The sequence below is a fragment of the Podarcis liolepis genome, assembly GCF_965112155.1.
Source record: "Podarcis liolepis genome assembly, chromosome: 13".
NCBI classification, from domain to species: Eukaryota; Metazoa; Chordata; class Lepidosauria; order Squamata; family Lacertidae; genus Podarcis; species Podarcis liolepis.
This window is the reverse complement of record NC_139573.1, coordinates 12,484,270-12,499,978: the sequence shown is the minus strand read 5'-3', so window position 1 is coordinate 12,499,978 and position 15,709 is coordinate 12,484,270. Positions and strand designations below refer to the sequence as shown.

General features: G+C 41.2%; 1 protein-coding gene across 1 annotated transcript; it reads left to right on the top strand.

Annotated features, from left to right (window-relative positions):
• The first annotated feature begins 4,581 nt into the window (after nucleotides 1-4,581).
• Nucleotides 4,582-15,663, top strand: LOC310691409 (vomeronasal type-2 receptor 26-like). The gene is made up of 4 exons (XM_083471184.1): nucleotides 4,582-4,748; nucleotides 11,978-12,205; nucleotides 12,891-13,017; nucleotides 13,723-15,663. The coding sequence occupies exons 2-4, from the start codon at nucleotides 12,137-12,139 to the stop codon at nucleotides 14,619-14,621; spliced, it is 1,095 nt and encodes a 364-aa protein (XP_083327310.1). The 5' UTR covers nucleotides 4,582-4,748; nucleotides 11,978-12,136; the 3' UTR covers nucleotides 14,622-15,663.
• The last annotated feature ends 46 nt before the right edge of the window (nucleotides 15,664-15,709 follow it).

Below are 15,709 nucleotides of genomic sequence, written 5' to 3'. Positions count from 1 at the left end.
GGCCAGGATGTGCTGGTAGAATTTTGTCACCACTCTGTAAATAAAGCCATACAATAACCATGGTATCACAGAAATGGTTCATTGTGCCTCTAATACACCCTTTGCCATGCCCTCTGGATGATTTGGACTACAGCTCCCATCAGCCTCACATAGTATGGTCAGTGGACAAGGGTGATGGCAGTTGTAGTCTGGAGGGCACCAGGTGGGGAAGGGTGTTGTAAGAGATTCAGATGCGTGAACCTAAGGAGGTGATGAAATGTAGGAGCATCGTTGAAAATGAGGAAAAGGGACAATGGTCATCTCCTGCTCAGTTGCCCATATAGTTGCATAGTGTGTGCCGTACAGTGTGCTTTTGTGCAGTAAGAAACAACAAATATTATTTATAGTGGAGTTTGCTTAAAAATAATAATCCCTGCCTCCTCCTCCTTATTTTAAGATTTGCCAAGGCTGTACCCCTAAATGGGAAGAATCCCAAAACGTGTTGCATTCAGAAAGTCCACTCCCTAACATCTCCAGTCTTAACAGCATTGCAATTTTCTGTTATCGTAAGGCACCTTGAAAATCTGCTGTTGGGCAAAAATATGACACTTTCTACTGACTAAATAATCAAAGGAGTGGTTACTGATTTTCCATGCATTTTTTTTTGAAACCCCAACTGGAAATGAGATAGCCCCAACCTACTGGATCTAGCCTGCTTTGTGGGTAAGGGGAGAAAAAATAAAAATATGAATTCCTCAAAATGTTCCCCAGAGAGCAGTCAGTGTAATCCTTAAGGATCCTTAAGTTATTGTTCTTAACCCCATCAAGTCATGACCATATATAGCAAGTGATGCCTATAGGAGGTGCAAAGAAGCAAATGCCCGGTTGTAGAATATTCTGGATGTATCCTAAAATCAGAATTATTTTTTTTTTGGGGGGGGTGTACAATAAATGACATTAAAGTAACAACAAGTTACCAATGGACCCTCTAACTTTGTTATTTGGATATGATAAAGATCTTGCACTAATAGAGGATTAGGTATTGTCATGATAAGGTTCAGCATAACATAAACCCTTTTTCATTACTCAGAACTTCAATGTGCTCTATTTGATTTTGGTACGTAGGTAGCAGCAGAGGTGAGGCAGGTTGGGGAAATGCTACCCCTTCCCAAACAAACACACACACACACACACACACAAACAAACAAACAAACAAACAAACACAATGAACTGTCCCTCCCACTCACCTTCCTCTATTGCTCGGCTCCTGTCATTAACATATACTACTATTTTTTTCTTTCAGAAATGTTAATATGGGGGGGGGAGGGGACTCACACATCTAGAAATATACCGTACTTGTCAGTGGCGATTTTGTTGCTGAGTGGTGGCTGTGTCAAGTGCTTTTTATTGGCTGGTGCTGCGGAAATTGGGTGGGTGATTGGTTGCTGCGGCAAGGGTTGCTTCGGATTGGCTGCCTCTTCAGCAAGTGGGCGTGCGATTGCTGTTTGTGAGGGCAGGCACATGTTGGGTTCGTCGAACGATTGTCAGCGTTTTTCATTCGGGTTAGTGATTTTCGGCATACCCCCGCCCCCGAAAAAAGCTCGACAACTCTGGGCCATCCCCCCCATTTTCTTAAATGTGTGTCCCCCAAAATAGGGGGTGTATTGTACATGGGGGTGCATTATACATGAAAAAATACAATACCGGTACTTTCCTGGTCCCACCACTGATTGGTTTTGGAAACCTGTTCTTTGATTTCAGTCCTGAATATCTGTTTTCTTATCTTTTGACATTTGTTAATTTGTTCATGTTTTTCTTTATTCTATATCCTTATTTTTTAAAATAATAATAATAACAATAAGAAGAAGAAGAATCCTTACAATGAAAATTTAACCCAGTCTTTAGAAGGGTGTTCCTTGAAGGACACGTTGGGCAAAATGTAAACTGTGTGAGAGGCAATCCCACCGATGAGGATTTCGCCAGGTTGGTACCACTCCGATGGGACATGAATGGGATTGTTTCCAGCGCACTTCAGAGAGTGTCCTTTGTGCACCATCTGAGAAAGCAGCAGCAGCAACAACAACAGCAACATTGCAGAACCTCAGCTTCCTGGTGGTAAAGGCTCCTGTAAGATGTGGCATCTGTCTCTCAGGACAGCATCACGCTGGATTGAAATTACATGGCTCGGAGGACAGTTGATTCGTCCAATACATGTATTAAAATGGCATGTATGTGCTTTACTTTGAGCGTCAACTGGAGAACAGAAACACACATTGGATCCTAATCTAGTGACACTTATCTGAAGCATGACCTGTCCTACTTAAAGGAGAAACTGCCCAGTTCAGAAAGACAGAGCTCTGCCAAATTTAGTCCCTGGAACCAAAGCCCCAAGTGACACTGTTGGGGGTTTATATAACAATTTCAGATTTGTTTTCAGATAATTTTTTATGTGCTGTAAGCCAGATGGATGGGGTATAAATAATAAAATTGTTTCTTGCTTTCCCCCCTTTTCTTTTAGAGACGTCTGGGGCTTTGTCCAGGCAAATAAATGACAATGATTTGGATAATTACAGGGGTGGTAATAGCTAACCCTGATGGTTATGTTTCACTTCCACTGTCAGGCACTATGTACGTAAAGTGGTATCATATCACTATAAGCAGTCACGGCTCCCCCCCCCCCCAAAGAGTCCTGGGACCTGTAGTTTGCTAAGGGTGCTGAGAGCTGTTAGGAGATTCCTGTTTCCTTCACAGAGCTACAATTCCCAGAGATCTTGTCAACCACAGAATTATTTGGGGGAAGATTGTTTCGAGTGGTGTAAGGTAAAGGTAAAGGGTCCCCTGACCATTAGGTCCAGTTGTGGCCGACTCTGGGGTTGTGGTGCTCATCTCGCTTTATTGACCAAGCGAGCCGGCATACAGTTTCCGGGACATGTGGCCAGCATGACTAAGCTGCTTCTGGAGAACTAGAGCAGCGCACGGAAACGCCGTTTACCTTCCCGCTGTAGTGGTACCTATTTATCTACTTGCACTTGATGTGCTCTCGAACTGCTAGGTTGGCAGGAGCAGAGACCAAGGAACGGGAGCTCACCCCATCGTGGGGATTTGAACCGCCGACCTTCTGATCAGCAAGTCCTAGGCTCTGTGGTTTAACCTTCGAGTGGTGTAGTACTGCTTTAGATCAGGCATAGGCAAACTTGGCCCTCCAGCTGTTTCGAGACTGGCAACCCAGTCAGATGGGTGTGGCATAATAATAATAATAAAACACAGTCAAACCATGGTTGTCAAACGTAATCCGTTCCAGAAGCCTATTCAGTTTACAAAACGTTTGACAACAGAATCACTGCTTCTAATTCATTGCAGGAGCTTCCTGCACTCAAGCAGAAACCATGTCGGATCTTAGGCTTCCAAAAAACATCTGAAAACTGAAGCATTTACTTCCGGGTTTTACTTCCCTAACCGAATCATTCAAAAACGGAGCCGTTCAGGAGCCAAGGTTTGACTGTACAATGATTTAAATAGAAATACCACACCCTCCAACATGTCAGAGGAAAATTGGGATGTGCGTCTTTTGGTGTCACGCTGCTGAAGTTTTGTCAGTGTGCTGAGAGGGGCAGGGGGCAGACAGCAACACACTGACTGGTGGATGAGAGTCAGGAAGATGGATGGATATAAAAATAGGAAAAAGGTGTACAGTGATAATACAACCTAAACTTCTGGTAAACAGCTAAAGACTCTGAATCTCTATGGCTCAGAACTGTGCCACTCTGACTCTTAGCCACTCAATGATGAACCCCCGCCTCCTCCTCTATGGCACATTTTTGTGCTGAGACAGCGGAAAGCCAGTTTTTCTTTTCCCCCTTAAAAATCATTTTTTTATCAAAAAATTTCAACATAAAATACAAAAAAGGCCAGCCTAATCTAAAGAGAAGGAAAGAATAAAGAGAGAGCCATAGAAAGCATTGAAGAAATGAATAAGATAACAAAGGAAGAAAAAAAAATAACAGAAATAAAAGAAAAAGGTAAAAAGGATTCCCAACTATCCATCTGTTAGTTAAATATACAATAGTTCTTCAAAACAGTTAAATGTTCAGTCCAAATTAATATTCAGATGCTCCTCCTCTGTTAGGTAATTCCCAGTCTTTGATCCAGGGTGCTCCAGTTCATTATTCTTTTTCAGTGTGAAGTCCAAGTAAAATTCTCCAAATAATATTATAATAGTCTACAATAGTTCTCCTCTAGTCCCGCGTCACAATGTTACCTTCAATATTAGGGAACATTCAACCCGTCTTATTTACTCCAAGACTTCTTCACTGTGTTTATGTATTAGAGCACCAGTCCATAATTATTTGAGTATTATACAGCCCTTGATCCACACCCAAATCCATTTATCCCAGCCTCTTTTCATGACAACCCTACTTATCCGTCCTTACTTGAAAAATTCAAATTTCCAGTTTTTTGATCGGAGGCCGGGAGTGCCAGGAGTGGTGTTTGGTGTACTTCCACATTGGGGTGGGCAAGCATCAGGGAGAGGCAGGCAGGGGGCCAAGGAGAAGCACCCACGTTCTGTAGTTGTAATGAGAACATGCTGATGGGGGGGCTGACATGATGGGGTAGCGTGGAAGACAGGCCTTCCCAACAATAGTGTTGCTGCAGGACAAGACAGGGCAGTAGTGAGATGGGGCAGGGCAAAGCTGGCACTCTTGACAGTTTGCCCGTGCAGCTGCAACCTTGCTGCTACTCTGCCCTATCCCACCATCATCCAGATAAGGGTAAGCAAAGCTATTATTAGGGTGGCTCTGGACACTACCCTGCCTTGCCATCTGCTCTTGGAACACACAGTTTTGCTAAATCCTGTACTAAATCCTATACTGCAAACTGCCCTGTGTTCCTCAAAGGAAGGGTGGTATATAAAACAAACAAACAAACAAACAAACAAAATAAATAAATAAATAAATAAAAAAGGGAATCTTCTTCCTCCTCCTCCTCCTCCTCCTCCTCCTCCTCCTCCTCCTCCTCCTCTTCTTCTTCTTCTTCCTTCTTCCTTCTTCCTTCTTCCTTCTTCTTTCTCCTTCATTGATGAATTTTCAAAAGCAGTGTACTATGAATTAAACAAGGCTGGGAATGCAAATAAAAACCCATCCTCTTTTTAAATTATTGTTTTATTTTTCTTACATGCTTAAATGTGGAGGAATGACAAAATGTCAGATATTTGCATAGTTCCCTCCACTTTTAGCTTGGAGAAGAGACTGGGAGGAGATATGAAGATAGCCGTCTTCAAATATCCCAAGGCCTGTCACATGGAAGCTGGAGCAAGCTTGTTCTCTCCTGCTCTGGAGGGTAGGACTCGAACCAATAGCTTCAAGTTACAAGAAAGGAGATTCCAAATAAACATCTGAAAGAATTTTCTGAGAGTAGGAGCTGTTTGAAAATGGAACTGATTTCTTGAGAGGTTGTGGACTCTCCTTCCTTGGAGGTTTTAAGCAGAGGTTGGGTGGCCATCCGTCATGGATGATCTAGTTGAGATTCCTGCATTGCAGGCAGTTAGACTGAATGACTGGGACACTCCCATAGTCAAAGCCAACAATTGCAACCTCTCCTACACTCTCCTCATCTCCCTCTTGTTCTCCTTCCTTTGTGCTTTCCTATTCCTCGGTCGACCTGAGAAAGTGACATGTCTCCTTCGACAAACAGTTTTGGCACCATCTTTTCAGTGGCAGTTTCTTCTGTGTTGACAAAGACAATCATTGTGCTCCTTGCTTTCATGGTCACCAAACCAGGGTCCAGCATGAGGAAATGGGTGGGGAAACAACAGGCAACCTTCATTGTTCTTTCCTGTTCCTTGATTCAGGCTGCTCTTTGTACTGTGTGGCTGGCAACTTCTCCTCCATTCCCAGATTCAGACATGCACTCAATGAGTAAAGAAATTGTTCTGCAATGTAATGAAGGGTCAGTCACCATGTTCTACTGTGTCTTGGGGTTTATGGGCTTGCTGGCCATTGTCAGCTTCTCTGTAGCCTTCCTAGCCAGGAAGCTACCCGACAGCTTTAATGAAGCCAAGTTTATTACCTTCAGCATGCTGGTATTTTGCAGTGTGTGGCTGTCCTTTGTTCCAACTTACTTAAGCACAAAAGGAAAATATATGGTGGCTGTGGAGATCTTCTCCATCTTGGCCTCCAGTGCTGGTTTACTAGGCTGTATATTTTCACCAAAATGTTATATTATTGTAGTGAAGCCTGAATTGAATAGCAAGGAGCAACTCAGAAGGAAGAATTGAAATATCTAAAATTCAGGGTCCCTCATCCATGTCATATTTTAATGAGAAATGGGGTCTATGTTACTTCTGTATTTTTTTAATTTCCTCAGCTAAATGCAAATGTAATTTAAGCTGTCAGTGCCATATTGGAGTAATCCTTTTAAAATCTGTGATAAATTCTTGTTCAATTCTCCTCACCAAATAAAATGCAAAGAGAGGAGGTGTGCATCTCTTAAAAGGGGTATTCCAGGGTGTGGCGGCATGGGGTGAGGCCAGGAGGGACACACCTGTTTCATGCCTCTTGTTTAGTTACATGAGCTGGTAAACCCATGAAACTCATGCCAGCAAAAATTGCCATGTAAGTAGACTCCAGTTCCCCATTATCATCACACTTTTGTAACGGGAGATGGGTGCTGCGAAATACTTCTAAGGAGTGTGCCACAGTCATTGCTGCCACTGTGGCAGCAGCGGCAGGTGATGCATTCTTTGGGTTCCAATTCTGCTTCCCCTGTGAATCCTGCCATTTGAGGCACTTGACTCACCTTGCCTCATGGGTGGGCTGGCCCTGACTCAACTACAGCATCAAAGTAATGTTAAGGCTCTTAGTAATTTTATTGAAATACACTTGATGAGGATTATAGCTTCATTGTTATTCTGATATGGCACAAGACTTGGTTTCAGCCAAAAACTCTTTACAGACAGGTGATAAAACTCTCACTTCAACACACAGTGGAATAAACTGATTCCCCATAGAATGGCTATTCTTTTTTCTTAAACCAGAAACCTACTGCAAGCCCGTTCCAGGAACTTTCATAATCTGCGTTGCCCTTCGTAGCTAACCCATAATAAAGCCCTTTTCAGGTCCTAAGGTAATCCCTGTATGAGGCATATCTGACAATTAAGACCTATCTAAGGGCTTTCCAATTCCTATTTGATGGTTTAACTGTAAGAGTCTAACTTTTAACTCTCCATTCCTTCTTGACACACCAAAATAAAAATGCAATAATATTAATGAATGCATGCATGAATAAATAAACAAAACGAAAACTTTCAAGGCAACTGTGGTTTCTATTGTAGTACTCTTCTTTTGAATATCTCATTATACCGAAGTCTTTTACTCTGGATGTCACATAATCATACAATTGTACACTGGAAAGGGACCCCAGGGGTCAATCTGTCAGTCCATAGAGGCATCAGTATCTCTTGCCAATCCAGTGAGCTGGATTATAGTTTCTTCTGCAATGTCTCACAGCAAGTGTAATTCTGAATAGGTGATTATCTCCCTTATAATTATCCAATTAACTGTGATTACATGCTATTTCTTCTTCAAGTCCCAAGTAATCATGAGTAAAAGTACAAGACAGTGTGAGTCTATAACTACCCCCTGGGCAACTCAGTGCTGGAAATTAAGAGGGTGAGGGCTTTGTAAATCTGACTGTGGACATTTCAGATGGTACAGTCTGAGTCACATATCATTCTGGATGCGGCCGTTCAAATTAAGTTGTGAGACTCAGCACGGAACCCAGTAAGGTATAATGTGGAGGCAAGAGAATAGGTGTGGAGAAGGAATTCTGTCGTGGAAGATAGTGGCATTTGCAGTTGTCCTTTTGCCTCTGGTGGCATTCAAGACGCCTGACATCAAATGCAAAGTCAGCAACTCTCTTCCTATTCTTCACAAGTTTTACCAGCCTGGAGACTTCATCATTGCCAGCATTATAGCTCAGATATATAGATTTTATATTCCACTAAGTTTCGCAAAGCGCCCTTCCAATGACATCTTTGAAGACACGGTGTAAGGCTTTCTTTCTTTTTTATAAAGATATTTTGCAATGTCATATATTTGCCCTAGCTACACCACATTACCCTTCAGCCTAGTGATGATCATGCTGTTTTATGCTTAGGAGTATTGAAGAATTTCCTGGTTGTAAGGAAGAAACTGCGAGAGAGCAGTGACCAGAGTTTTAAGATTAATTTTTAATTTTGGTCCGTATTGGTTTTAAGGCAATGGAATGTAACAATATTTCATCATGCTTACCTAGATCAGAACCATTATACTATAGTGTATTCGGTAATAATGCATTGAACTGAATGGAAGTATATGTCATATTTTGTAGTAGATACACTGTCATACTGCATGCAACTCTAATTGCAGGGTGATGACCCAGATCTACCAGCATATCCTGGCCTTGATATTTGCTGTAGGGGAGATCAATGAAAACCCCCAGATTTTACCAAATGTCACCCTGGGTTTCCATATCTATAATAGCTATTTCACTGCAAAATGGACCTATCATGCCTCAATGGAACTCTTCTCTAGACTGGGCAAATTAACCCCCAACTACAAATGTGATATTCAGAACCATCCAGGAGCAGTCATTGGGGGACCTGTCTCTGAAGTCTGTCTCTACATGGCAGATATTCTGTCCATTTATAAGATTCCACAGGTAAGATGTAAGCATGCAGGAAGAGAGGTTGGTTAACAAGCCATTTGCTCATCCCTTTCCTGGTACACTTTTCTTTTTAAGAGTTTTATTTCCAATGTTTTTTCCCCCCCAGAAGCTCCAACAATAAAGTATTTGAGGTTCCTGAGATTTTTCTGTAGCAGGTTCAGGGTCTGCCTTTTTCTCAGTGTCTCTGTACTTAGATCTTGCAGCAAGATCATGTTGTTGTTGTTGTTGTTGTTGTTGTTGTTGTTGTTGTTGTTGTTATACACATCCCCCACTTTCACATTGACGGCTTTCGTATATTTGCCATTAATGAAAAATCTGTCAAAGCAAATAATAATATCATGGGAAAATACTGCATTTTTATTTGTTTTGTTGGGAGCTAGATGACAATGAACAATTTTTATGTCTGACTATTAGGAGGACTTCTGGCATTTCTGTTGTCCATCATGTTAGTAAGAAATTTATTAAATCTGCAGTGTCTCAGAATTTTAAATTCAAAGTTGTCTCCTATTTTCTTTGTCATCAATTAAGTCAGTTAATAGTTTCTGACATTGTAGAAGGATTGTGTGTGTTTTCACACTCAGTTCTGTAGCTGCATTTGGAATGTTTCCTATTTTTTGTTTTCTGGATTAATTGTTCTAGATGATTTTTAATAGCAGTAAAGGCTTTTCCTCACTCTGTAAATAAGAAGTGTGGATTTTGTACTTTGCCATTAACTGCTTCCATCATTGTTGTTGCAGAAGTGATCTGTGTTCAGCTTTCTCTTCCTTGGTGACTATTTTGTGCACATTGTTCACAATCTATTTCTCTGCATAAGATTATAGCAAAACTTACAGGAAGAGGAGACTCATATTTTTGATGTTTGATGTATTGGTCGGCAAGAACAAATAAATCCTTAGAAAGAGTTAAAGTTTTGTTTCATTTGATGAAATCAGTTATAAAGACAGGAGTCAGAGCTACTTAGCCAAAGTCTGGTAGTACTAGATTTAAATTTAGCAGGAGAGCAAAGGAGAAGGAATTCTTTTCCTATCAGACAGCTTGTTGAACATTAATATATGCCATTCAAGAACGCAAAAAAGAGCAGAGAAATTAAATCAAGGGAAAACTAATGCCTTAAAGGGAGCATAGGGATAGATTGTGTCATCTGATTAGGGACATGGCAGACTTTCCCTTTTATTACAAAAGCTGCTTAAATTTGCAAGTTGGAAAGAAAGTGCACTGTACAGACCTTACTGCTGCCACACCCCTATCAGACAGCTTGTTGAACAGTAATATATGCCATTCAAGAACTCAAAATACAGAAGAGAAATTAAATCAAGGCAAAACTAAAGTCTTAAAGAGAGCATGGGAACAGATTGTGTCATCTGATTAGGGAGAAAGCACATGGCAGACTTTTCCCTTTTATTACAAAAGCTACTTAAATTTGCAGCTTGGAAAGAAAGTGCTAATATTAAAGTATTTTCTAAATGCTAAGTGTACGCTCTGTGGGCTGTTAGAGCAGCAACCGGTAACAGTAGGGCCAGAAAGAGGTGCTTACTTGATCTCCCTGAACTGAAGGCATTGCAGTGTTTCAGGTGGGGAGTGTCAGTGAAGCCAGTCTGCTACAAAAGCAATGGTGGGAGTGTCATATTGATTCCACCAAGGTATTTGGAGTGTACAGACCTCACTGCTGTCTCACTCCTTCCACTCACCTTTCCAAAACACCACATAATAGCATCATATGTCTTCCCTAGAGAAATTATATGTGATTGGTACCAACCCCCCTTAACTTTTTTTAATTTCCATTAGATCATGTATTGCTCTGCTGCGGCACTAGATAAGAAAACCCAAGCTGCTTTCTATTACAAAGTGTTCCCAGATTTGAAGCTTCAATATAAGGCAATTCTCTGGTTACTGCTACATTTCAAGTGGACATGGACTGGGATTATTTCTGGGCAAAATGATAATGGAGAGAGGTTTGAACATAATATTATTTCCATGTTTGCCCAGAGAGGTATTTGCTTTGATTTCATAGTGAGAATTCCCAGAATGTCTTTTTTAAGTGATTTTGATGACTTGATGGGAGAGATATTTGAAATGAATGAAATTATTATGAGGAGCACTGTCAATGCATTGGTCATTCATGGTGAGATCGAGACCATGATCATCCTGAGGATTTTTCCCAGGGCTTCAGCATATGACTTTATATCAACAAAGAGAAATAGTAAGGTGTGGATTATGACAGGCGAGATAGATTTCACTTCCATTCCTGTTCAAAGAGATTGGGACATAGACTTCCTCCATGGTGCTATATCTTTTGCCATTCACTCCAGTGAGGTTGTAGGATTCCATAAATTTCTTCAGGTGAGAAACCCCACCTCGGAGAAAGCAGATGGCTTTGTTAGAGTCTTCTGGGAACAGGTCTTTGGGTGTTTGTTCCCCAACTCCATGGTAGACCTACAGGATGAAGACCTCTGCAGTGGAGAGGAGAAGCTGGAGACTCTTCCTGCCTCTGTTTTTGAAATGAGCATGACTGGCCACAGCTACAGTGTCTTCACAGCTGCCTATGTGGTTGCGCATGCTTTGCATGCCATGCATTCAAGTAGCTTCAAAAAAAGAATGAAAGTTGATGAAGGAGTAAAATTCAAGAATGAACAGTTATGGAAGGTAATGTTCTGAGCAAGCTAAAAGTGGAGTAGAAATGGTGATGGGTCAGTCCAAAGGTTTCCCAAGGCAGCCAACATGATACCTGTACTCAATCAGGACATTATGACAACAGGTCACTCCCAACAATCTGGTGTTCAGAGGCATGATGCCCCTTTTTCTGGAGCAAGTATATAGTCATTGTGGCTAATAGATATAGATATCCAATTTCTTCCTTGACTTTGTCTAATCTCCACTGCTCACCAGATGCAAAGGAATAAACAGAGAATCTAGATTCTTTGGAAAGTCCAAAAGGTGATAATGATAAGCATGGAGCAAGCTTTTTTTGTGCTTCTGCCCTGCACCACGTCACGGTTGTAAATGTAGCAGTGGCTATACTATTCTGACCTGCTCCACTGCTGCCCAGTCACTTCCTTCATTAGTACCACTGTTACATTTTATTATTGTATTTTAGTACTGTATATGTTTATTGTTGTACGTATCTCTCATTGTTCCTGCAAGGGCTCTTTCCCTCTCCATATCTTTTTTTACTTGGTATAAAGCTTTTATACAGTTCAGTATACAAGTGGGAATGATGATCAGTCTTTTGTATATCCTTATGCATTGGCTTTCTTTTATTTTCTTTTTTGTTCTATCCATTTTTTTTCCTAAACAGCTCAACCACTTTGTTAAAAGCATCTCATTTAATAATAGTGATGGGGGGAAAGTTTCCTTCAACCAAAATGGAGAGTTAGAGTCTGGATTTGATATTATAAACTGGGTCACATTTCCAAACCAGTCCTTTCGGAGAGTGAAAGTTGGAAAGATCGACCCCATGGCTCCCCAAGAAGAAGAGTTCAGCATTTGTGAAGAAGCCATTGTGTGGCCCAGCAGGTTTAACCAGGTGAGATAAATTCATATTTTGTAGCCTATCCATCACTTCTAAAATGATTTGCGGTTCAGATACTGACCTAGCTCTCTGCTATGTTCACCCATGTACTCAGTGTAGGAGTGAGGGCATGGGTGTGCAGATCTTCCATGTTTTGCCAGTTACGTGACACTCATTACATCCACTATTGCACTACTACCACCAAATTTACTACTTGGGAAAAAGTAAAACTTGATAAATTTACAGAGGGTCATATTCATGTGGGGGAAGGCAGCATAAGGGTTCCTTCTATCACAATCGGGCTTGCTTGCTTGCTTGTTTCTTCCCTACCCAAAATTGTAAAATATGGCTCTGCTTTCCTTTGGACCACATCAATGAGGTTGGCAAGGGTGTCTTTTTGTCCTGGCAACCCAGTGCTCGATGCACACTGCCCAGGTTTTGTACTGCTAATGCATAAGTTCAGCTTCTCCCCCAGAGGTGCACTGCATTGAATGACAATAACAAAAACAGTTGCCTCCAACTGTGGAGAAGAACCAAAGCCATCAGGGCAAGTAGCCCTTGATTGCCCTTTCCTACTTGTCTCTTGCCTCTTCCACCATACTGTAAAAGGAGATAGTTCAGCAAGTTAACAGAATATAATACATTGTGGATATACAATATTGCAAAATAGAAACCATTATCCTCTTACATTTTTGGACAGGCACAGCCCCTTTCTCTTTGCAATGCCAATTGTCCTTTGGGTTTTCAAAAAACAAAGAAGGAAGGGAAACCGTTTTGCTGCTATGATTGCATTATATGTCCAGAAGGGAAGATTTCCAACCAGACAGGTAAGAGACATCATGTAAAGAGCCTTTCAAACATACTAACACTAATATATTCTGACACTCCCATCCCTTGTGGTTTTCAGTTGTTCAGACAATTCAGGAACGTTGTTCAGAATTCAGTGAAGGTTGTGGTTCCTGATATGAGGATACAGCATGATATATTCAATAATATCAGTCCAAGCCATTGACAACTGGTAATTATGTACACACACACACACACGAAATGAATCACCACTCAGATGATGGAGGTATCAAAAGTTGAAAAAACAGAAACCTTCAGAGATATGAAAAAACCTCAGGGAGAAAGCTAAGGTTGCAACAGCCTTTCTTAAATGCAAGACCCAAGAACCATGTTTCCAAATTCAGAGAAGCGCTAAAACAGAAATGCAACCTTGTTCCAGTCAACATATTAGAATGGGAAGTTCAAATCATGTTGGGATGTTGAAAAATTTGAACAAGTAAAATCTGCTAGAATCCTGACGGTAAATGATAACATTGAGCTTCAGAGGTCGAGCTGGGTCCTAACATCTGCGGGTGGGTGGTAATTGAATATTGTATGTTGCTAATAATATAATTACATGAGAAGTGTGCCAAATCGTTGTTTTTTTCAGATTTCAACCTGGCAAACCCTTATTTAACGTTTAATTTTCATTTTGATCATTTTAGTATTATGCATGTAGTGGTGCTCCTACAGCATTTCTTTTTCAGACATGGATGAATGCTTTCAGTGCCCACCAGATCATTACCCAAATGTGGAAAAGGATTCTTGCCTGCCAAAGAACATACAATTCTTGTCTTATGGAGAACCACTGGGGATCTCTTTGGCCTGTTTTGCTCTTTCCTTGTCCTTCCTTACAGCTTTGGTGCTTTGGATTTTCATTAAGCACCGGGAAACTCCCATAGTCAAAGCCAACAACCGCAACCTCTCCTACACTCTCCTCATCTCCCTCTTGCTTGCTTTCCTTTGTGCTCTTCTATTCATTGGTCGACCTAAGAAAGTGACATGTCTCCTTCGACAAACAGCTTTTGGCATCATCTTTTCAGTGGCAGTTTCTTGTGTGTTGACAAAGACAATCATTGTGGTCCTTGCTTTCATGGTCACCAAACCAGGGTCCAGCATGAGGAAATGGGTGGGGAAACAACAGGCCACCTCCATTGTTCTTTCCTGTTCCTTGATTCAAGCTGCTCTTTGTACTGTGTGGCTGGCAACGTCTCCCCCATTCCCGGATTTAGACATGCACTCAATGAGTAAAGAAATTGTTCTGCAATGTAATGAAGGGTCAGTCACCATGTTCTACTGTGTCTTGGGGTTTATGGGCTTGCTGGCCATTGTCAGCTTCTCTGTAGCCTTCCTAGCCAGGAAGCTACCCGACAGCTTTAATGAAGCCAAGTTTATCACCTTCAGCATGCTGGTATTTTGCAGTGTGTGGCTGTCCTTTGTTCCAACTTACTTAAGCACAAAAGGAAAATATATGGTGGCTGTGGAGATCTTCTCCATCTTGGCCTCCAGTGCTGGTTTACTAGGCTGTATATTTTCACCAAAATGTTATATTATTGTAGTGAAGCCTGAATTGAATAGCAAGGAGCAACTCAGAAGGAAGAATTGAAATATTTAAAATTCAGGGTCCCTCATCCATGTCATATTTTAATTAGAAATGGGGTCTATGTTACTTCTGCATTTTTTATATTCCTCAGCTAAATGCAAATGTAAGTTTAACTGTTCGTGCCATATTGGAGTAATCCTTTTCAAATCTGTGATATATTCTTGTTCAATTCTCCTCACGAAATGTAATGCAGAGAGGGAAGGTGTGCATCTCTTAAAAGGGGTATTCCAGGGTGTGGCGGCACGGGGTGAGACCAGGAGGGACACACCTGTTTCATGCTTCTTGATTAGTTACATGAGCTGGTAAACCCATGAAATTCATGCCACCAAAAATTGTCATGTAAGTAGACTCCAGTTCCCCATTATCGTCACACTTTTGTAAGGTGCGGAGGTTGCTGTGAGAGAGGTGGCAGATCTGACCTCTAAGGAGTGTGCCTCAGCCATTGCTGCCACTGTGGCAGCAGCGGCAGGTGATGCATTCTTTGGGTTCCAATTCTGCTACCCCTGTGAATCCTACCATTCGAGGCACTTGCCTCACCTTGCCTCATAGGTGGGCTGGCCCTGACTTAACCAGAGCATCAAAGTAATGTTAAGGCTCTTAGTAATTTTATTGAAATACACTTGATGAGGATTATAGCTTCATTGTTATTCTGATATGGCACAAGACTTGGTTTCAGCCAAAAACTCTTTAGAGAGAGGTGATAAAACTCTCACTTCAACACACAGTGGAATAAACTGATTCCCCATAGAATGGCTATTCTTTTTTCTTAAACCAGAAACCTACTGCAAGCCCGTTCCAGGAACTTTCATAATCTACATAGCCCTTCCTAGCTAACCCATAATAAAGCCCTTTTCAGGTCCTAAGGTGATCCCTGTCTGAGCCATATCTGACAGTTAAGACTTATTTGAGGGCTTTCCAATTCCTAATTGACAGTAAGGGTCTAATTTTTAGCTCTCCATTCCTTCTTGACACACCAAAATAAAAATGCAATACTGTTAATGAATGAATTCATGAATAAAGAAATAAAGAAAATGAAAACTTTCAAGCTCATTATACTGAAGTCCTTTACTCTGGATGTCACATCATCATAC

What these genes read in the sequence shown, in the direction of transcription:
- LOC310691409 (XM_083471184.1), top strand. Translation starts at nt 12,137, where the DNA reads ATGGCTCCCCAAGAAGAAGAGTTCAGCATTTGTGAAGAAGCCATTGTG. An exon ending in GGCCCAGCAGGTTTAACCAG is followed by an intron (nt 12,206 to 12,890) that starts GTGAGATAAATT and finishes ATTTTTGGACAG; the next exon opens with GCACAGCCCCTTTCTCTTTG. An exon ending in GAAGATTTCCAACCAGACAG is followed by an intron (nt 13,018 to 13,722) that starts GTAAGAGACATC and finishes TTTCTTTTTCAG; the next exon opens with ACATGGATGAATGCTTTCAG.